Genomic DNA, 24930 nt, shown 5'->3' on the forward strand with positions numbered 1-24930 from the left:
CAGTTTCTTTACTGTCTGTTGTATTCACAGCTTGATAAATGCCTATATGGGATTTCCCATTCTGTGGTTTAATGGGAGTAGGTATACTCTTTTTATACTGAGTTGAAGGTTTATTATCCACTGGATTTGTCGATTCTTCATCTTGTCTCGTTGCTTGCATGCATGAAACTATTGTTTGTAAACCATTGCTAATTTCTTCACAAGTGAAATAGCGTTTATTGAACATAATATTTAATCGTTCAATAGTTTGTGGTGACAACTTATCTTGTACAATACCACTGATAAACCAATCACATTGTCTTAGGTCATATTTAGCACCTAGAGATCTGAGACTATTGTCTAATGTGATTCTAAATGCCTGTAAGTCTGAAAAACAATGTTTGGGTGGCTTCAAGCTTGATATTAAGACTGCATGTCTAACTCTAGCCTTGTCAGCATCAAAGTAATTGTCTGCTAAGACACGTAAGGCTATTTGATAATTACCTTTAACCACCGGAAATGACTTAATCAGTTCATAGGGTTCTCCCTTCACAAGACATTTAAGATAATTGAACTTAGCAATCTCATCTATGTCAGTTCGTGAATTTACTATGGATTGAAAACCACTAATGAATTCTTCATAATTATGACCTTGGAAAATAGGTAATGACAATGTAGGTAAGCTTGGTAATGGGACACTTGTTGTTGTTACAGGTGTAACAGGTGTTTGACCACTAGTTACAGTAGGTCTCTGTGACAGAGTTTTGCGGCAGATAGCCTGTACTCCTGTCCACCTTAATTGTTGATTACTAAAAGTATCCAAAACATTTTTAATTTCATCCTCAGATGGATCTGATTCAAGAAATTTATTTTCATAATGTGTATAGTCTGAATTAATTATTTCCAGACGTCGTGTAAGTAATTTAAATTTGACCTCAAGATCATCAAAATCTATGTTTGTATCTTGAGTTAATCCTATACAGACTGAAATTAGATTTTCTAATTGTATAATCTTAGTCTGTAAAGACTGAAACTGAGTTTTCAAACAAGCCATTTTAATTGTATGCTGAAAATTCTAGCCCCACACTTAGAGTGTTTAAAAAACACCGTACTGCTATAAACAGCTGAGTTTGGCTATGCTTAATTAAGTCAGCAATAATCGAGTCAGACACTACTGACCCACTAAGCTTAACCTCAGGGTCAATGACCATGAAGGGTACACAGTACATATGGCTGGTGTTTATGACTTGAGTTTGCTGTGTCAGCCTGACCACGATGATTAATCGTAAATAACGATGTTATACACTTCATTCACTATACACTATAAATGCCACTGTATAACTGTAAATCACACGTGAATATTACTTATACATATATAAATGTCACTGTTAATATATATTTGAAAGCTTACACTTTATATATAAGTTCCTTTAATATAACAGGTAGATCTATAAGAAACAAACTTTAACACAATCTTGTCTCTTAATTTCTGTCTATAAACATTATAAACACTATGTGTATATACACTCAGACAAACTGAACATCACTTGGGTTGTTGTTGTCTTTAGTCAGCGATTTTCGAGATTGGAGCAGTGGATGTCGGGTGCCATCCCCCGTTTTCTTGTTGGGTGAGTCACCCAGCTCCCGTTTTCTTTGGGTGAACGCTGGGTGAGCGCCCGTTTTCTTTTGGCTACCCACTCTCTGTGATTGAGTCTGGAGGGACTCATTTATACTGGTTTAAATTGTAAAACACTAGTTTTACAGCATTTTTCGAAGGACCTTGGCTCGTAGATTATTTGTACACTGTAGTACAACATATTTGGACCACAGTGTGGCCTTTATCCGGTTCGAGCACGGCCAATTATTTTGAGAAATGGCATTACCAGTTAAGTTTAAAGAGTTTGTACGTAACTTAGACAGACAGCTCATCGCCTGCACAGCCGCCCCTGCAGACGAGGTCTTGAGAAGCTGTCGAAGTCATCTCTCAACGGGCTGTAAAGAGTTATAAGTTGTAAGATTATAAATTACCCCTAGGGGGTGTTATGTCAGCATATTTCATTCACTGATGGCTGACAAATTACATACTTGTTTGAACTCAAAATTCCGCACCTTACTGCCGACTATAGGTTGATTACAAACTCCTTGCGACTCAACAACTGCGCAGTCCCCAGTACTACAAGAAATTCGTAACCTACCTTGCTCTTGTAGCTTGAGCTATGGTGTTCTTCACACCTTCGACAGATATCGGTGACTTGATAGAAGCTGAAGTGTCCTTGGATGTCCACGTCTTCCATAGTCTAGGAATACGCAAACTGGTACACTATGTTCCACAAGATTTGTCTTTATTGTTCACAATCTTATCACTAAAGAAGCTGATCACACTTCTCTTAAGTGTTTATTGTGTTTTATGAGATACTTTGTACACACTAACACACAGATCGTTCTTTGTTGGTTATCCTGGCGTCAGTGTCACTCTCAGTAGAGTCAAAAGTAATCTGAAGACGCCACAGCGCCCCATGCCGTTACTCCCCTAGCACTAAAAAAAAGCTGACATAGTACTTTTGCTTCCTTGCCACTTCCTCGATGAAGCAAAGCAGAATGTTTGATTCTTGCTGTCTTAAGCATAGACAACAATGTCCACTATCTTTACTATGGTAATAAAGTGGGAGCAGGATTTTCCTTAATTGACCTGCTAAAGTAAGAGATGTACTGTCTCTTATTAAAATACACTCTGCAACACTCTGCAAGGAGCAGCGGTCACTTGACCACGTCGCATACTCGTACGGCATCTGTGATCAATTACTCACTGTAGCAGTAAACAAGACGCTTACCCCTTCTGAGAGGGCTGGGCCCCTCAGGGCTGAAAGGGGCTGGAAAGGCTGAAGGGGGCTGATTCCCCCTCCTAGAGAGAATTTCTCCACAGGACATGTATTATTATTATTATAATCAAGGAGGAAGCGCTAAACCCGGAGGATTATACAGTGCCTGGGGGGGATGTGGAAGGCATTCAGGCTTAATTTGGAGAACTGGAGCACAGACCCAATTTCCTAAATCAGGAGCCCCTCACCAACGTCAAGGAACCTTCCTTGAGGGGTTTAGGACATGTAGAGAGAATGGAGCAAAACAGAGTAACTTCAAGAGTGTATCAGTCTGTAGTGGAAGGAAGGCAGGGTAGGGGTCGGCCTAGGAAAGGTTGGAGGGAGGGGGTAAAGGAGGTTTTGTGTGCGAGGGGCTTGGACTTCCAGCAGGCATGCGTGAGCGTGTTTGATAGGAGTGAATGGAGACAAAAAATGGTTTTTAATACTTGACGTGCTGTTTGAGTGTGAGCAAAGTAACATTTATGAAGGGGTTCAGGGAAACCAGCAGGCCGGACTTGAGTCCTGGAGATGGGAAGTACAGTGCCTGCACTCTGAAGGAGGGGTGTTAATGTTGCAGTTTAAAAACTGTAGTGTAAAGCACCCTTCTGACAAGACAGTGATAGAGTGAATGATGGTGAAAGTTTTTCTTTTTCGGGCCACCCTGCCTTGCTGGGAATCGGCCAGTGTCATAATAAAAAAAATAAATAAAAAGACTAAAAGTCTTAAAGAAAAGCGCAATTCATTTGCTTTACCCGTACTACAGTATTTGGTTCAATTTATGATTCCTAAATTAGAAATTTGACTTCATCTTCAAATGTGAAATTAATTTTATGTAAGGTACAACATTAGTCAAACATTTCCTAGAGGTGCCGGCCATAGAAAAATTGGTGTGGAAAATACTATATATATTTTCCGGAAATACGGTAATTTATAGGTAAATAGATGCCCTATATTGCATTTTTAAAAGAAGTATGTTATCGAAAAAAAGTAGAGACACTCGCCATCTTGGTTTTGAATTTGTATTAGAAACGTTGGTGAATGGGGAAGAATTTTTCGTGCTCTAGAGGTTAAAATTGTGCTGACACCTCTCAAATAGGAGGCGAAATTGGTGGATATGCATTCCTGCATAACTTGAGATATCAGGCGAATGGACAAGACCTCTCCAGGAACCTCAGGTAAGCTCTCTAGATTTGTGTGTAATTCTGGCCAGCATTATTTTCATAGATTTAGTTAGAGTGAGGTTTTCTGAGTATGATACACATTAATCTCCAGTCAAATTAGTGAGTGATGTTAAAATATATTTTCCTTCTGTTATGTAATTGTGTATATAAATAATTATTTATTTTTAATATACAGTCCACAAATTTATATATTTACCAGCATTCCTGGTGTACGTATATTTTATTTAATTAATAGGTCCAGAGCAACAAGTGGATATGTCAGTGGTAGGTATCGAAGGGGGACATTTTTTGTGACCTAAGTGTCCCAAATTCCTACTTGTCTAACTGATAAATAATAGTTATCATTGTTCATTTACTGTTATGTATAATTATACATCCAAGTAAATGCAATTTTCCACATTTAATTTGCCAGTTGGTCCTTCGAACCAGATGTAATTAGTGAAGTCATTAATTAGTTAATTACTTAATAATTATATGTGAAATGACAGAAGGAGGTGGATGTTAAATTCACAAATTTACTTAATGTGTAGTGGATTATAATAATTACAATATTAATTTTGATAAGTTTATATTAATTAGTATAATACTAATTTGATAAGACAATTTTGGCCAAGATTTATATCAGTGTATGTGTAATTGATAAGACAAGTGTGGATAAAGATTATATTGTGTATAATATTAATTTTGCTATGCCAAATTCTGGCAAGGATTTATTAATTTGTATAATATTAATTTTGATGAGCCAAGTTTGTATTAATGTACATTTAAAATTTATATTACAATTTTTTACATGTAATTGCTGAGCTCAAGTAGCTGGGATTTATTCAAAGGTAAGTTGTATCAGTGTTGTAAGTTGTAATCAGTGTCATTGACTGGGTTGAATTTAATGCATTGCATCATGGCTGAAATTGAGGAAATTAATGTAGAAGACAAACATATGGAATATAGAGCAAAGAAAGCATCATTGCAAGCTAGAAAGGGTCATGTAACCAAGGCATATAATAAATGTTTGGAATTAATGAGTCAAGAAACTGTGAATACTGATGATTTAAAATTGTATTTAGATGCTTTAGGTAATAGATATGATTCATACAAATTATATTACAACAAATATGAAGGAGATTTGTTAGTAAACTGTGTAGATGAGACTGAAGTAGATCTTATGATTAATCAGTATTATGAATTAGAAGAAAAGATTCTTTCTTGTAAAAGTCAGGCTTTGAATAAATTAAAAGGTGTAAACCAGGCAGTTAATCAGTCTGCTCCAACAAATAATATGTCTTTGCCAAAACTCCCAGAATTATGTTTACCTGTATTTAATCCTGGAGAAATCTAAGAGGAGTTTTGGTCAATTTTTAAAGCAGCTGTGCATGACAGGAGTGATCTAGCCTGTGTAACCAAATTATTATACCTCAAAGGACAGGTAAGAGGAGATGCTCACATACTCATACAAGCCTTTCCCAATGTAGATGACTCTTACAAGGAAGCAGTTGACTTGTTGAAGGTCACTTATGGTAATATAGAACAAAGTAGGTTGGATCTAGTGAATATCATTGTTAATTTAAAATCTCCAGATCACACTTACAAAGGTTGACAGCAGTTTAGAGTTAAACTGGAGGGCACTCTCAAAACTCTAAGTAATAAATATAATCTGAAGGAATCAGACTGGTTATTGAGTGCCATGATACAGAATAAATTAAGCTGTAAAACACTTGAATGACTCTCGAACAAATATCACAAAGTTTATTTTGGTCTGGAGGAAATAAGACTAGGTCTACAAGAATTAAGTGTGCAGTTGCAGACCAGCCAACTAACTTATTTTAAAGATGCAACACATAATAACTCTGAGGTATCTGTCAAGTTTCACAAAGGGAGAAATTATCCCAATAGTAATAATCAAAACTCATTTCATAAAAAGAGTTGCATAGGTGCATATCAAGTAGCAAGAATCAGAAATAATTATTCTCCACTAGGTAAGAAGAATAAGTACCCTCCTAAGAGTAGCCCAGTTAATAAGAAACCAGTCAGAGAAAAGAGAGATTTTCTTTTCTGCAAGGGTACTCATTTATCTAAGAATTGCAATGCATACAATTCATGGAATGATAAAGTTGAAAGATTGGAGGAACTTGACAGATGTATCAGGTGTTTGGGTAATCACAATGTAAAGGATTGTTATGCCAAATTAAACTTCTGTTATCAATGTCACAAAGAAAGTCACCATACAGTCATGTGTAAAGGTCTATATGATAATGTTGATAATAATGATAATGTTGACAATCCTGACACAACAGTGGCTAATGTAAAAATTGCTGCTAATATTAATAATGATGGTTTTGCTGAAGTAGTCTTACCTGTGTTACAGGTAAAAATTGATGATAAAAGGCATAAATCTAAAAGTGTAAATGCATTATTGGACCAGGGATCCCAGCACACTTTTATAAAACGTAAATGTCTTGATGGTATGAAAGTACAGATGGGAGATGCCACAACTTTAAAATTATCTGGTTTTCTCTCGGATAAAAGAGCTCAATTGTATGACACTGTTTATGTAACTGTCAGGTTGGGCAATGAGAAAAAACGTGTTAATGCAGTAATTGTAGATAGACTTCCAGAGAAAATATCTACAGTAGGACTTAGTAAAGCTACAGAAAGACTTTCACATAATGTAAATTTAACACCTTCTGGTGTAAGTGATGATTCTGTAGGCCCAATAAATATTTTGATAGGTAGTGACTATTATGCCTCCTTTGTAAAGGGTATGGTAAAGAAATGTGGTGTTACCCTTTTGAAGACTGCAGGAGGACATGTAATGTATGGCAGGATTCCTCGTAATAATAATACATGGCTAGAGGAAACTACAAATACCATAACTGTGTATCTTACTCATGAAGTTGTACCCCAGTATAATTCTTCCATATAGGATGGTGTTGAGCAAGTGCATAAATTGTGGGAATTAAACAGCATTGGAATAAATGTAAATGAAGAAAGTCCAGACGATTCTTTTACTCAGGAGCAATACCTGAGAGATGTAAATTTTAAATCTGGACAATACTGGGTACGACTTCTGTGGAGACTGAACCATCCAGAATTGCCCACTAATTACAGAATGGCATATGGACAGTTAAAGGCTCAGCTCCGCGAACTGAGTAAGACACCAGAATTGTTAACTGCTTATAATGATATAATTGCTGAGCAGTTAATTAATAAATTTATAGAAGAGGTACCTCCTGAGCAATCCAAAATTTATGGTCACTATTTGCCACATCACGGAGTGAGGAAGGATTCTAAGACCACTCCTCTGAGAATTGTGTTTAATTGTAGTGCCAGGAGTAACAAAAATGTACCTAGTTTAAATGACTGTTTGATGACAGGTCCGTCGTTGACAGAAAAATTAGGAGATATCTTATTAAATTTCAGGATGAAAAATTATGCCTTTACGGCTGACATAAGTAAAGCTTTCCTAAGAGTGGGTTTAAAAGAGGCTGACCGGGATTGTACCCGCTTCTTATGGCCTGAGAATCCTATTGACCCACTTAGCCCTCTGAAAACCTTTTGCTTTAGGAGCGTATTATTTGGTGCTACATCCAGTCCGTTCCTACTTCAAGCGACGATAAATGCACACCTTAAATGTACGGGAAGTCCATTGAGTAAAGTAATGAGCAAACAATTTTATGTGGGCAATTTCCTGGGTGTGACGTCAACTGAAGAGGAACTGTTAATGACTTATGGAAAGGCTAATAAAATAATGCAAAGTGCAAATATGCCTCTGAGAGAATGGAATAGTAATTCATCCAAATTGAAGGACAAAATAAGTAAAGATTACCTTGGAGATGAAGTGCCAAAATGTAGTAATGTATTGGGTTTAAATTGGGATACTGAGAGAGATTTGTTAATGTTAAAACCTAATAATTACAGTATGCCCAATAAATTAACTAAGAGAGTTTTGCTTGCTGAAGTTTCCAAATGTTTTGATCCACTAGGTTTAGTGTCACCCCTTACTATAAGAGGGAAATTATTAATTCAGGAAGCATGGAAACTTAAATGTGCTTGGGATGAAATTCTACCTGAGGAATTCATTAACAGGTGGGATGAATTAATTGGTGATTATGAAAAAATTCCAATGTTGGAGTTCCGACGTCAGGTGGCCAATCCAAATAGGAAAAATGTACTCCACATTTTTTGCGATGCTTCAAAATTGGCATATGGAGCAGTTGCTTACCTTCAATGTAATAGTGTTATTTCTCTTGTTATGTACAAGGCTAAAGTGTCTCCAATTAAATCACGTACCTTGCCTCAGTTGGAATTAACAGCCATCTATGTAGGTGTCAAATTAGCTAAGTATATAAGAAATAAGTTACAGGAGATAAATATTGTAACTAAATTGGTGTTTAAATTTCTAAACAAGATGAATATTTCATTTAAGTTTTCACATCCTCTTGAATTTTGGATGAAGAGGGTACAGGAGGAAATCTATGGAAATGAGATTAAATTGATGATGGAAAGAAAAATTGTGAAAGGTTCCATAATAGAGAAATTTGGGCTGTATTTAGAGAACAGTGTAATTAGGTGCAGAGGTAGGTTACAAAATGCTGAATTAGGTGATTATGCTAAACACCCTATCTTACTGCCCAAAACTCATCATCTAACAAATTTGATTGTTCTAAATGCCCATAAAAATGCAATGCATGGTGGGGTACGAGATACCTTAAATTGTATTAGGGAAACTTTCTGGATTCCACAAGGACGGCAAAGTGTAAAAAGGGTGATTAAATCTTGTGTAATATGTCGCCGTGTGGATGCCAGATCCTATATGTACCCAGGTCCTCCACCATTGTCAAAGGAGCGTGTACAATTAGTGAAACCATTTGATGTAACAGGTGTAGACTATAGTGGTCCATTAATTTTAACAGGTACTTCAGATGGTGTTCCACTGAAAGTGTATGTTTGTTTGTTCGCCTGTACTGCTACTAGGGCAGTTCATTTAGAAGTGGCACAGGACTTGTCTGCAGAACAGTTTATACAGCTGTTTCGAAAATTTGCAGCTAGGAGATCCTGTCCGAGGTTGATGATTTCGGATAATGCCACAAATTTTGTAGCAGGTGCTCAACACTTGATAGAATTAAATAATAGTAACGATGTTCAATCTCTGTTAACCCAGCGAGGGTGTACTTGGAAATTTATTACTCCTAGAGCCCCTTGGCAGGGGGGGCTGTACGAAAGACTGACAGGCACAGTGAAGAGGTGTCTCCGTAAAGTACTACACTGGAAGAGAATTAATTTGGAAGAATTCCGTGTAGTGTTAGTGGAGGCAGAAAATCGTATAAATAATAGTCCTCTCTCGTACATGAGTGATACACCTGATGCAGATGTATTAACACCTTCTCACCTAATATGTAGAAGGAAATTGGAAGCTGGCCCTGTCTATAGAGATGATCCGGAAGAAAGTGATGAAGATTACAATGATGCGGCAGTGTTGTGTGATAAATTTAAAATGTTAAATAAAGTAATTGATCATTGGTCTAATGTGTGGCGTAAGGAATATCTTCTTACACTACGTGAACACTTTTATGGTACGACAGAGGCAGTAAATCGACAGAACATTCAACCAGGTGACATTGTGTTGATTGATACTGAACAACATCGAACATTGTGGCCTTTGGGCAAAGTATTGACATTGTACCCAGATGCACAAGGTGTTGTCATGAATGTCAAAGTGTTGTGTCGTGGCCAGGAAAGTTTATGCACAATTAATAAATTGATTCCCTTGGAATTAGGTGTTCAATCAAACGTAAATGAAAACCTTAGGGAAAGTGACACGAGTGATATGGAAGATAACGCTGACCAAGTGATGCCGGAAAATGAAATCGTGGTAAGACCTACTAGGAGAACAGCCACTCAAGCCAGAACCGGCTGGAATCGTCTCCTAAAGGAAGGAGTGATTTGAGTCGTTTAGCAACGAACTCCGGCCGGCCACAGTGTGGAAAATACTGTATATATTTTCCGGAAATACGGTAATTTATAGGTAAATAGATGCCCTATATTGTATTTTTAAAAGAAGCATGTTACCGAAAAAAAGTAGAGACACTCGCCATCTTGGTTTTGAATTTGTATTGGAAACGTTGGTGAATGGGGAAGAATTTTTCGTGCTCTAGAGGTTAAAATTGTGATGACACCTCTCAAATAGGAGGCGAAATTGGTGGATATGCATTCCTGCATAACTTGAGATATCAGGCGACTGGACAAGACCTCTCCAGGAACCTCAGATAAGGTCTCTAGATTTGTGTGTAATTCTGGCCAGCATTATTTTCATAGATTTAGTTAGAGTGAGGTTTTCTGAGTATGATACACATTAATCTCCAGTCAAATTGGTGAGTGATGTTAAGATATATTTTCCTTCTGTTATGTAATTGTGTATATATATAACCATTTATATTTAATATACAGTCCACAAATTTATATATTTACCAGTATTCCTGATGTATGTATATTTCATTTAATTAATAGGTCCAGAGAAACTTGTGAATATGACAGTGGCAGGTATCGAAGGGGGACATTTTTTGCGACCTAAGTGTCCAAAATTCCTACTTGTCTAGCTGATAAATAATAGTTATCATTGTTCATTTACTGTTATGTATAATTATACATCCAAGTAAATGCAATTTTCCACAGTTGGGAACCCCTGAGTTAGACGCATCTGCAAGATATACTACATACACCCAGGAAACATGAATGGAATTATATTAAATAATGTCTTCAATGTCAATGCTTATAAATGTAGACATATGCATTCAGCAATTACCTAAAAGAATCCTTATAATAAAAATAGCCTGACACTGGTAGTAAATATTGAGAATTAACACATAATTACAATATAATATAAAAGCCTTATTCTGCCTTGATAATCTTTCTTCCCTGGCAATGAATATAAATAAAATAGTTATGAAAACTATTTTTGAATTGCCGTCTACTCCGTGGGTGAATCGTGTCAGTATTCAACTATCAGTACCCACATATTTGTCATTGTCAGGGTGGAGTCATAGCTCCTGGACATGCTTCTTCACTAGTCACTACTAGGTCCTCTCCTTCACTTCCTGGCTGCAGTGGAGTGCGGTTGTGCTTTGCACCCTTCTACTGTTCTACTAGGAGAGCTACCTTGAGTCAATATGGCGCTAAATGTGAGATGTCGTGTCAACACAGTGGAGACTGAGCTCCGTCGGGCGATATTGCCTGCTTCAGCACAAGGATTACTTCCTACCATCATACGTGAGGCTTATGGCATTCAGGACGACGAGTTATAAGGAGTTGTGCTAAGCCCCCAGGAGCACCATTTTCTGTGTAACAACCATGTAGACAAGTATAAGTGAGACAAACTATATTACTTGTTAAAGGGGATAAACTAGAAAGCCAGCAGAGGAACTCGATCACATGATCAAAAGTCATGACTAAGACCCGCATCAGGAAGCACGTGTCCTGTTCCCTGATAAATCTTCCCTAACTTAGGATAAAAAATATATGGAATAATGACAGAACTTTATTAGATTGTGTGTTAGTAGATAAAAGGTTGATGGGTAGATTTCTAGACGTACATCTTTATTCAATACATTTCAGTTAATTAATACCCTTTACCAATAATAATAATATTGGTGACTTACTTATATTTCACTGTTTACTCATGTACTATATTTGAGTGACTCGCTCACAATTACACAGGTCAAGGTTGCTTACCATTTCTAAACCCTTTTTCCAAGACAATTTAGTCATCATTTAAGACAAAATTTATGGGTTAGGTAACGTTATTATAGGAACATTTAAGCAGAGGGGATCATACAGCACCTGCGGGAATGAAAGGTAATCAGATTACATTAAAAAAGGAAGGGAAGATTTAATTTCTTTGATAAAGAGTATCTCACTGACACTTTCCATGAGAGGATATTAACCTGATAGCTCTATTAGGCACCCAGTATCAACCCTATGAGAAGAGTTTATTGAGATCTATATTGTGTCCAAAGAATGGGGCCCCATACTTAAAAATGGGGAAAAAATATTAATGTTAATTTTAATAATAATAATAATAATAATAATAATAATAATAATAATAATAATAATGATAATAATAATAATAATAATAATAATTATTATTATTATTATTATTATTATTATTATTATTATTATTATTATTATTTTTGAGCTTTATATTTCATTAGAGCTTGCTCTTTCAAGAAGTTCACAATCGTTCATACACAAAACCATGAGTAGAACAAAAACAATCAAAAAGAATGCGAAAATGTATATACCAATGTGAGAGAATGATCAGCAGAAACATCCTTTCAATTTAAACTTAGAAGCATGAACAATTTCCTGAATATTAAGAGACACTGGCAACTCGTTACAGAGTTTGGGAGCTGATTACAAAAAGTTTCTTTCTTCAAATGATTTCACCTCAACAGCACGAGGCTTCTAGTCAGACGAAAAATGTCGTCAGCAATTCTTAGAAACTGTCTCCAGTCAGATGTAAAAAGTGCAAACATATCAGCAAGATAAAAAACTTCATTTCATCAGACGACACCAAAAGCGTTTTTCGAAGGTAATAATGGAAAAGAACTTGGCGAGAGCATCTGCAGTAACTGATATATTAGACTCGAACCGCCAAATTTTCTTCAGACATCAATCATATAGACAAAACTCATTTAGAATTTTATTAGCATACATAATGTTATTTCTCATTGAACTGATATTCAATTATGATGCCTCTAGGAGTTTTGAATAGCCTCAGGGAAACATTAAAAACAACATTTTTATTAATTTGTGGCATTACAGTACCATCCCCAGACAGTCTGAACTAGAGGCAGTGAAGAATAGCACCTTGAGGAATATCTCTGGACGAGAAGTTTACGTTATGGGAAGATTTTTTTAATGCAATTTCTAGATCATCACCATTACAAAAAGCTCTCACCTTGGTGAATTATACTTTTGGGTCATTTTCCTGAGGTATGACTAAAGCCCTGTCAATGGAAACACAGGGTCATTAAATATATTAACCTCACATCTTTGTCAGGCCATCATATATATACAATTTACCATCTGTTCTGAATGACAACATACCGAATTTCTGATTTAGATAGATGAATTACTTCCTCCCTTAACTTTTGCGAAACAGACACCAGGGACACTCCATCACTCATACAGTAATGATCGTTTCTGGATTCTTGGAAAAATACCCAAAATATTATCACCATCTCTACAAGATGGCGAAAGATCAAACACAGATAGCTTAGGCAGTATCTTATCTATAGATAAGGTTAAAGATATATATTTGTATTACACGAGTATATGGTAAAATAAAAAAAAAACTGCAGAGGAAAAAAATATTTTAAAACAGGATATATAAAATATGTACTGTCTAATGAAAAATATAACTGAAAACGTTGTCTGCAAGAAAACTTGCAATATAATAATGATATACTAAATGTTAGGCAAAGAAAAGTGAAGAACAGTATGTAAACTAAATACAAAAGGTAGCATTGAACGGAAAAAAATAGATATGACTAACTAGGTAAAATATGATGGCATAGGAAACAAGGATCACATACTGGTGACCACATTGTATCCCACAGCAGCAACACCAAAGATCACATACTGGTGACCACATTGTATCCCACAGCAGCAACACCAAAGATCACATACTGGTGACCACATTGTATCCCACAGCAGCAACACCAAAGATCACATACTGGTGACCACATTGTATCCCACAGCAGCAACACCAAAGATCACATACTGGTGACAACATTGTATCCCACAGCAGCAACGCCAAAGATCACATACTGGTGACCACATTGTATCCCACAGCAGCAACACCAAAGATCACATACTGGTGACCACATTGTATCCCACAGCAGCAACACCAAAGATCACATACTGGTGACCACATTGTATCCCACAGCAGCAACACCAAAGATCACATACTGGTGATCACATTGTATCCCACAGCAGCAACACCAAAGATCACATACTGGTGACCACATTGTATCCCACAGCAGCAACACCAAAGATCACATACTGTTGACCACACTGTATCCCGCAGCAGCAACATTTTACATCACTTAGGATTTTCAGACATTGTTTTTGTTACTAGAACCCTGTTATATCCATTATAATGAAACATTATTTAATTTTATTGGGCCATTCTAGATGAGATCTAAATACCATGCCATTTTTTTCATGCCTAAAACATATAAGATCCCTTGAGACTTATTGTGAAAATTTAGACGTCTGGCAAAAAATTATTTGTAGATTTTCCTGAATCAATTGCATGTAAACAAAATTCAGTAACTGGTATATATATTGGTGAAACTTGCACTCTCCCAAGACAAGTTACCTCAGTACCTGGTTACAATATGCCTCTGTAATTTATTGACTATATACAACATCAAATTTCGTAAAATAATAAGTCTATGATAAACCTCTGAAGTCAATCATTCCGTATCAGGATGTGAAGTCAGTATTCCAAAGATAAGTAGTTTTCATTATGTCAAGATTACAACTCATTCCGTGCAGCAGATTTTTTTGGTTTATTTTCCATTTGAAGTGGCATCTCATGATCCAAATCTTCTTTCATTTCCTCAAGTTCAGCTTTAGGTTCTGAGAGTTTAAATTTCTCAGAGTGAAGCAGCAAGTTCTGTTTAAGAGGCAGTGACTCCCAGAAAGCACGAACCTGTTTACATAAATAATGCAATAAGACTCAAAAATATATGAAACATTAATCTGAAATAAAATTGTGTTAGCTTCACGTTACCTGAATTTAAAATAGCATTATATTTTTTTCAACATTTTTATGATTTTAAAAGTCACACTTCCACAAACAAAAATAAAAAGGCACGTAGCATAATGAGCCTTTTTGTGAGCAATAAGTTGGTCTTAGGACATTAAAGCTTTATTTAAATATAAAGGTTTCCTTATGGCGCTCTAGTCAGAGCAAAATATTGTCCCAAAAATGCTATCAAGCCAAAATTTTGACTCACATAATATATAAATGGTATTATATAACAGTTATCGAAATACAATAAAATGCCAGAAATGTACCATTTTGACTGTGTCTGCTGTGACTCATTTATTCCCTTCTAAAATTATGCTCATTTTTTTCTTCTCCTGTCGGACTATATTCTACCAACGCTTGTAACTTCTCAAGCATCATTTTGGAATGTTTACATTGGTCATATTTAGGAATGTTTATTATTAAAGATTAGCCGGTATTCTCCCGGCCCGGGCCTTTTCCAAGTGGTAGCCCGGCCTTGGCTCCCTCTCTAGGGAGTATCTGAGACCTAAGTCTCCCATGGGAGGAGGTACAAGTACCTCCTCATCTTTGGGACCAACTGTCCCCAGGCCTAGCCACAAGCTAGGCCTCTCTGGTCTACCATCCCCGCCCCAAGGGGGCAAATGGGAATGACAGTCTTATGAGCTAAAGGCTCGGGCTCAGGCACCTACCCTACCCTAGAAGGGTTAGGCATGGTATCGATCTTTTAGGAATGTTTACATTGGTCATATTTAGGAATGTTTACATTGGTTATATTTGAAAACTAACATGATTATGTAAATTATTTGTACTGAAGCCTTATTTAATATATAATGCCTGTGGCTAGGATGAAAAAGTTAATTTTCTTATTTTTTAAGACAAATTTTATAGTAAAAAAAAAATATTGAAGTCTGATGCACCGTAAAGTACGAAATAATGAATCATTTTTGTGTGAATTATATTTGGTTACTAAGATATGCATGGAACCTCGTGGTTTTTATAGCCTTAAAGAAATTTGAGAGGGTCCCATAGAAACTGCCGAATAAGGCTTAAATAGTAATGGTCTTCTTGCCAAATAAGGTAAGTGAAAATTTGTGCATGCAATAATTTTGCAAAAATCGTTATGAATCTAAATTATTGTAAACTTATCTAAAATATATTTACTGGGATTAGGGTAAATTAAATTACTCTAGCTATAATAATGTCAGATAAGTTTTCTAAGGTTCTTTCGGTACAAAATTATTAATATTTACATTAACATAAATGAAAAACAATCTTTAAACGTAAAAGAGAAAATTTTAGAAAGGACCTAATTTTAAATGAGTTCTTCCTATTTGACCAATTTTACTTATTCGGCACGACATATATATATATATATATATATATATATATATATATATATATATATATATATATATATATATATATATATATATATATATATATATATATATATATATATATATATATAAATATATATATATATATATATATATATATATATATATATATATATATATATATATATATATATATATATATATATATATATATATATATATGTCGTGCCAAATATGTAAAACTGGACAATTAGCAAAAACTCATTTAATATAAAGTGTTTTCTAAAATTTTCTCTTGTACTTTTAAATATATATTTTTTTCATTAATGTTATTGTAAAAATTTTTAATTTTGCACTTAAAGAATCTAGGAAAACTTACCTAACCTTATTATAACAAGAGCAATTTATTTTAGCCTAACCCAACTAAATATATTTTATTTAACTTTACAATAATTTAATAATAAAGAAACACAATGAAATAAATTTTTTTCCTTAGGTTCAGTATGATTTTGGCAAAATTATTGCATACACAAATTTTCGCTTGTCCTATATGGCAAGATGAGCGTTGCTATTTAAGCCAAGATCGCAAGTTATGCGTATTCGGCACCAAACCCTAGTGCAGCACTGGCTCACAAACAGTCAAGCTGGGATGGCCCAGCTGAAAAGGTGCTTGCCAACATGCTCAGGGCTGCAACATCAGATAGGGAGACTGCCCGTCTCCAGGCTGTGAACGCACATCACTCAGGGGACTTCCTCCAAACAGTTCCCATATCGGCAATGGGAACGTGACTCGACCTTAAGACCCTCCGTATTGCAGTGGCTCTGCACCTTGCTGCCCCAATTCACACATAATATATGTGTATTTGCAGTGAAGCGCAAGCAGACCAATATGGTGTACATGGTCTTAACTGTTCCAAAACCAAGGGCTGGCATGCAAGACACAGTGGGGTCAATGACATCATAAAGAGAACCTTTGCTACAGCTGGATGCCCAGCCGAGAGGGAGCCTCGATCACTAGCAGCCAACAATACCCACAACCCAGCAAACTGCCCCGATGGGATCACCATCTATCCTTGGAAGAATGGCAAACTCTTAGCATGGGACTATACCTGTGTGTCCACACTGGCTGACACCTACATCCATCACAGTGTCGGACGACAGGGAGGAGCTGCTGACCACAGGGAGGAGTACAAGATCAGCAAGTACAGGGACATAAGAGAACAGTATCAATTTGCCCCAGTGGAATCAGAGACCTTGGGATCATGGGGAAAAAATGCCACACTTTTCCTTAAAGAACTGGGTTCCAGACTCATCGACACCACCAGGGACCCAAGGGCAGCCACTTTCATGTTCCAGCGCCTTAGCATAGCCATCCAGAGGGGAAATGCTTGCTGCATACTTGGCTCTCGTCCGGCTTCGGAGGAGCTGGAGGAAATTCATGATCTTTAATACATTTTACCATTGTATTCATGTTTGTGTTTTTCTGCACATGTATTCTGTTTATCAATAAATGTTCACATAGAATATAAAATATATAGGGGTGGTAGGAGAAGAAAATATTCAAACAGCTCTGGGGAGATCCTTGAGTTTTCCCTGAGGTACGTTTATTGTCTTCTCTGAGGTAGAGAGTCCCCATTCCAGCTATAGAGGTGGTACCTCCCTATATTTTATAATATAATATAATAGGGAGGTACCACCTCTATAGATGGAATGGGGACCCTAAACCTCAGAGAAGACAATAAACGTACCTCAGGGAAAACTCAAGGATCTCCCCGGAGTTGTTTGAATATTTTATTCTCCTACCACCCCCTATATTTCATATCCTATGTGAAGATTTATTAATAAACTGAATACATTTACAGAAAACACAAACATGAATATAATGGTACAATGTATTAAAGATCATGAATTTCCTCCAGCTCCTCCGAAGCCGGACGCGAGCCAAGTATGCAGCAAGCATTTCCCCTTAAAAATTAAAGCTGTAATAGTAGATCTATTCTTAACATCCTTAAGACCACATCGTCTATGAACTTAAATTAAATTGTGATAAACAACTATCCATGAATAAATATAAGGGTAGACGAGGGGATTGATCCTCGATCAGTAAATTGACAGTCTCATGCTCTACATTCTAGGGTAACCCAGGCCTCTAATAGGAAGGAATCAGAATTCTCTATTACATTCCGCTAGACTAGAGGTACCAACTGTAACCCAACATCCTAGACCCGGCCACACCAGTGAGCCTCAGACATGGTTTCCTACTGTTCATTCTCCTGTATGTTCTGACCACATGAGTGATTTTATATAAATCAATGGACCAGGTACAAAGGAGAGGAGGTGTACGGAGAAAGATCAACCTAGGAGGATTTTCTATGCATACACCTTCACTTTTTTCTCGTTACTGCATTGATAAAATCACTCATGCAGTCAAAACGTACAAAAGAAAATTGCTGGAAAGCATGCCGGAGTTTGACTGGTGTTCCTGGTGATTGTAAGAATCGTAGTTTGTAACCAGGCTACCTAGTTTTTATGTGACATTTGTAGAGGCATTGTCTAAAAGCTTTAAAAGTTCTAAGTAGCTATGAGTTAAATAAAAGCTGATCGGAAATCTTTTGCATAACCAGGGATTTCTATAATGTATGTTAATAATATCACATTTTCTGTACCAACTGTAAGTCATTATTTACAGAAGTTTATTTCATCGTAATAAGAAGCTCTTTGCTTCATCATATTCATTGACAATCTTTTCATTTCGATACTAAAGATTTTACGGAGTTCTTTTTTACACGAGGAATATACGAGAAGCGAACAATAGATTACCATGTGCCTATAGTCTGCCTTCATGGTGGGCGTCAGTGTGAGAGACAAGTGATGGAGGTTGTCTGGACGTGCAGCTTCCCACACTATATTTAGAGAGTCATCAGGTGTTGGATTCCTGTCATGAAATAAGGATGTGTGATCTGGGTTAAACATATATTAGATATGTCTTGAAAACTGTCACTCTCCGTGTGGTTATAATGGTAAAAAACATTTGTACCTAGGAATTATAGCTATTTTCCCTTCACAACCCTTCAGGTTAGAGCAAAGATACCAGTTAATTAAGGCTCTTGAAGCTACTTTATCCTTCCTCATATAAAAAATAATTAAACCACACATACTGCATGACTCTTCAAGGTTAAGCACATCGTCATGAATTTGATAGTAAAATAATGGTAAACTACATTACCCAGTAGCTGCAAAATTGGTCCAGAGTTTAAGCATGATGTGTCTCACTTTGAGGTCGTCTGGCCACTCCAGCGGCTTCCAGATAGTCTTCTCGCCAGTGAACAAGTAGAACATATCATCCGCATGGGTCACCCCTGTACACAATAACATTCACTAAGCTTTATGTGTGTCACATGTAAGTTTAATGATGTCTTGTGAATATAATAATAATTAAAATAATTATAAAATTATGAAAACAACAACAACAACAATAATAATAATAATAATAATAATAATAATAATAATAATAATAATAATAATAATAATTATTATTATTATTATTATTATTATTATTATTATTATTATTATTATTAAAATAATTATAGTTATTATTATTATTACTGCTATAGAAGGTAATAGGTTGGTAGACAGCAACCATCCAGGGAGGTATTACCGTCTTGCCAAGTGAGTGTGTAACAGAAACCTGTAACTATTTTACATGATGGTAGGATTGTTGGTGTCTTTTTTGTCTCATAAACACGCTGGATAACAGGTATATCTTGCTACTTATTCTTAGGTCACACTACACAGACATACATTTGAATATATATACATACACACATTTAGGTTTTTCTTCTTTTTCTTAATATTTCATTTCCATATTTATTTCTTCCATTCTCGATGGAGAAGTGGAAAAGAATCTTTCCTCTGTAAGCCATGCATGTCGTATGAGGCAACTAAAATGCCGGGAGCAATAGGCTAGTAACCCCTTCTGTAGAAAATACTAAAAAAAAAAACTAGAAAAACTTTATAAAATTGGGTTGCTTGAATGTGCGTGGATGTAGTGCGGATGACAGGAAGGAAATGATTACAAATATTATGACTGAAAAGAAGTTGAATGTCGTGGCTCTAAACAAAACAAAGCTGAAAGGGGTAGGCGAGTTTCAGTGCGAAGAAATAAATGGGATTAAGTCAGGAGTATCTGAGAGAGTTAGAACTATTGAAGGGGTAGCAATAATGTTGAAGGATTAGTTATGGAAGGAGAAGAGGGAATATGAATGAATAAATTTAATGATTATGTGGGTTAAAATAAGGGTTGGATATGAAAAGTTGGTCACAACAAGTGTGTATTCACCTGGAGAAGAGGAATTAGAGAGGAGGAGAGAGTATGTAGGAACTTTTGAACCAGGTGAGAGAGTAATTGTGGAAGGGGATGTAAATGCTAAAGTAGGAGAAACATTTAGAGAGGGTGTGGTAGGTAAGTTTGAGGAGCCAAGTGTAAATGATAATGTGAGCCCTTTCATTCATCTTTGTATAGAAAGGGGTTTGGTTATAGGTAAGGCATATTTAAAGAAAAAAAGGATAAATAAGTATACAAGATATGATGTAGGGCATAATGACAGTATTTTGTTGGACTACATATTGGTAGATAAAAGATTATTAAGTAGACTTCAGGATGTACATGTTTACAGAGGGGCCACAGATATATCAGATCACTTTTAGTTGTAGCTGCAGTGAGAGTAACAAGTCGATGGGATACAAGAAAAATAGAAGCAGCAAATAAGAGAGAGGAGAAGGTTTATAAACTAAAGGACGAGGCAGTTAGGGGAAGATATAAACAACTATTGGAGGATAGATGGGCTAATGAGAGTATAGGCAATGGGGTCGAAGATGTATGGGATAGATTTAAGAATGTAGTGTTAGAGTGTTCAGCAGAAGTTTGTGGTTACAGGAAAGTGGGTGTGGGAGGGAAGAAGAACGATTGGTAGAATGATGATAAAAAGAGAGTTGTAAGAGAGAAAAAGCTAGCATATGAGAGGGTTTTACAAAGTAGAAGTGATACAAGGAGGGAAGAGTATATGGAGAGAAAAGAGAGGTTAAAAGAGTGGTGAAGCAACGTATAAAGTGAGAAAATGAGAGAGTGGATGAGATGTTATCAACAATTTTTGTTGAAAATAAGATAAAGTTTTGGAGTGAGATTAGAAAGCTGAGGAAGTCTAGGGAATGAATGGATTTGAGAGATAAAAGTTGGAGAGGAGGGTTATTAAATGGAGAGTTAGAGGAATCGGGAAGATGGAGGGAATATTTTGAGGAATTGTTAAATGCGGAAGAAGATATGAAAGCTGTGATTTCCTGTATAGTACATAGAGGAATAACATCTAGTAGGAGTGAGGAAGAGCCAGTTGTGACTTTGGGGGAAGTTCATGAGGCAGGGGATAGAATGAAAGGGGCTAAAGCAGCTGGGATTGATGGGATAAAGATAAAAATAATAAAAGCAGGTGGGGATATATAGTTTTGGAGTGGTTGGTGATTTAATTTAATAAATGTATGGAATAAGATAAGTTACATAGTGATTGGCACAGTGAACATAGTTCTTTTGTATAATGGCAAAGGGGACAAAGCAGAGTGCGAAAATTGCAGGGGAATAAAACTGTTGAGTCTACCTGGTAAAGTGTATGGTAGAGATTTTATTGAAAGAATTAAGAGTAAGGATAGCAGATGAACAAGGAGGCTTTAGGAAAGGTAAGGGGTGTATAGACCAAGTGTTTACAGTGAAACATGTTGGTGAACAGTTCTTAGATAAGGGTAACGAGGTTTTTGTGACACTTATGGATTCGGAAAAGGTGTATAGCAGGGTGGATAGGGGGGCAATGTGTCAGATATTTTAAATGAATGGAATATGATGTAGGTTACTGAAAGCAGTGAAGAGTTTTTACGAGGATCTTGAGGCTCAGGTTAGAGAATGTATGAGAGAGGGAGATTATTTCCACAGTAAAAGTAGGCCTTTGACAAGGATTTGTGATGTCTCCATGGTTGTTCAATATCTTTATAGCTGGGTATGTAATAGAAGTGAATGCTCGAGTGTTGGTAAGAGATGTGGGGTAAAAACATAAAGAATCTGACACAAAGTGGAAGTTGTTACAGTCGCTGTTTGTTAATGACATGGTGCTTTTGGGAGATTCGGAAGAGAAGTTGCAGAGGTTGGTGGATGAATTTGATAGGATATGTAAAACAAGTTTTTCTTCTTCTCTTTTTTAGTAAATGTCTACAGGAGAAGGGGTTACTAGCCCATTGCTCCCGGCATTTTAGTCGCCTCATACGACATGCATGGCTTACGGAGGAAAGATTCTTTTCCACTTCCCCATGGACAATAGAAGAAATAAAGAGGAACAAGAACTATTTAGAAAAAGGAGAAAAACCTAGATGTATGTATATATATATATGCATGTGCGTGTCTGTGAAGTGTGACCAAAGTGCAAGTAGGAGTAGCAAGATATCAATGTTATCTAGCGTGTTTATGAGACAGAAAAAGAAACCAGCAATCCTACCATCATGCAAAACAGTTACAGGTTTCTGTTTCACAGTCATCTGGCAGGACGGTAGTACTTCCCTGGGTGGTTGCTGTCTACCAACCTGAAGGAGGGGTGTTAATGTTGCAGTTTAAAAACTGTAGTGTAAAGCACCCTTCTGGCAAGACAGTGATGGAGTGAATGATGGTGAAAGTTTTTCTTTTTCGGGCCACCCTGCCTTGGTGGGAATCGGCCAGTGTCATAATAATAAAAAAAAAATGTAAAAGAAGAAATTAAAAGTGAATATAGGAAAGAGTAAGGTGATGATGATAAAAAAAATAGGTGACGTAAGATTAAATATCAGACTGGAGGGAGAGAGTACAGAGGAGGTGAATGTAAACAGATATTTAGGAGTGGATGTGTCAGCAGATTTGGCTATGAAGAATGAGGTGAATCATAGAATTGATGAGGGGAAAAAGATGAATGGTGCAATGAGGATCCTGTGGAGCCAAAGAAATTTGTCCATGGAAGCAAAGAGGGGAATGTCTAAGAGCATAGTTTTACCAACGCTCTTATATGGGTGTGAAACATAGGTGGTGAATGTTGTAACAAGGAGAAGGCCGGAGGTAGTGAAGATGTCGTGTCTTAGGGCAAAGTGTGGTGTGAATATAATGCAGAGAATTCGTAGTTTGGAAATTAGGAGGTGAGTGATTACTAAACCTATTATCCAGATGGCTTAAGAGGGATTGTTGAGGTGGTTCGAACATCAAGAGAGGATGAAACAAAATGGAATGACTTCCAGAGTATATAAATCTGTAGCGGAGGGAAGGCGGGGTAGAGGTCGGCGTAAGAAAGGATAGAGGGGGTAAAGGAGGTTTTGAGTGCGAGGGGCTTGGACTTCCAACAAACACGCATGAGAGTGTTTGATAAAAGCGAATGGATTTGACGTGGGAGACTTGGTGGGAGACTTGGTGGGAGACTTGGTGGGAGACTTGGTGGGAGACTTGGTGGGAGACTTGGTGGGAGACTTGGTGGGAGACTTGGTGGGAGACTTGGTGGGAGACTTGGTGGGAGACTTGGCGGGAGACTTGGTGGGAGACTTGGTGGGAGACTTGGCGGGAGACTTGGTGGGAGACTTGGTGGGAGATTTGGTGGGAGACTTGGCGGGAGACTTGGCGGGAGACTTGGTGGGAGACTTGGTGGGAGACTTGGTGGGAGACTTGGGGGGAGACTTGGTGGGAGACTTGGTGGGAGACTTGGTGGGAGACTTGGTGGGAGACTTGGTGGGAGACTTGGTGGGAGACTTGGTGGGAGACTTGGTGGGAGACTTGGTGGGAGACTTGGTGGGAGACTTGGTGGGAGACTTGGTGGGAGACGGCCGATGTGTTAATTAAAAATATTATAATATTTTTTTTATTATTACAATAACAATTAAGCAATAAATAGCAATGCTACTGCTACTACTACTACTGCTACTACTACTACTGCTACTACTACAACTACTAGCACTACTTCTACTACTACTGCTACTACTACAACTACTAGCACTACTTCTACTACTACTGCTACTCCACTCCACCACCACCACCACCCACCACCATTCACCACCACCACCACCACCACCTACTCTGGGCACCACCACCACTCCCACCACTACAACCACTCCCACCGCCTCACCACTCTACCACCACCACCACCACCACCACCACCACTAATACCACCACTCACCACCACCACCACTCACTACCACCACCACCACTCCCACCGTCACCACCTACCACTACCACCACCACCACCACCACCACCACTCCCACCACCACCACCACTCCCACCACCACCACCACCACCGACACCACTGACCACTACCACACTCCCACCGTCACCACTACCCATCCACCACCACCACCACTACACCACTCTAACACCGCCACCACCACCACCACCCCACCACTCACCACCACCACGCCCTTCACCAAAACCCCTCACCACCACTACTCCCACCACCGCACCACTCCCACCGCACTACCACTCCCCACCACCACCACCACCACCACCACCACACACTCCCACTCTCACCACTCTACCACTACACCACCACCGATACCACTCGACCATCACTCCACCACTCCCACCGCCACCACATCCCCCACCACTCACCACCACCACCACTCTACCACCACTCATACCGCCACCACCACCACCATCTCACCACTCACCACCACCACCGCTCCCACCTAAACCCCACCACCACCACCCACCACTACCACCACCACTCACCTACCACTA

At 37.6% G+C, this 24930-nt stretch overlaps 1 protein-coding gene across 3 annotated transcripts in view; it reads right to left on the minus strand.

Moving 5' to 3' along the window:
• Positions 1 to 11536: 11536 nt before the first annotated feature.
• LOC128702844 (carboxylic ester hydrolase) overlaps positions 11537 to 24930 on the minus strand; it is a 144518-nt gene continuing 131124 nt past the window's right edge. For all 3 annotated transcript variants that reach the window (XM_070104400.1, XM_070104399.1, XM_070104401.1), the window contains exons 10-12: positions 19377 to 19509; positions 18971 to 19085; positions 11537 to 14732 (exon numbers count right to left, since the gene is read on the minus strand). In XM_070104400.1, the coding sequence (XP_069960501.1) occupies positions 14556 to 14732; positions 18971 to 19085; positions 19377 to 19509 (425 nt within the window). In that variant the 3' untranslated portion in view covers positions 11537 to 14555. The remainder of the gene's footprint in view (positions 14733 to 18970; positions 19086 to 19376; positions 19510 to 24930) is intronic.

The sequence above is a fragment of the Cherax quadricarinatus genome, chromosome 91 (assembly GCF_038502225.1).
Source record: "Cherax quadricarinatus isolate ZL_2023a chromosome 91, ASM3850222v1, whole genome shotgun sequence".
In the NCBI taxonomy this organism is placed as follows: Eukaryota; Metazoa; Arthropoda; class Malacostraca; order Decapoda; family Parastacidae; genus Cherax; species Cherax quadricarinatus.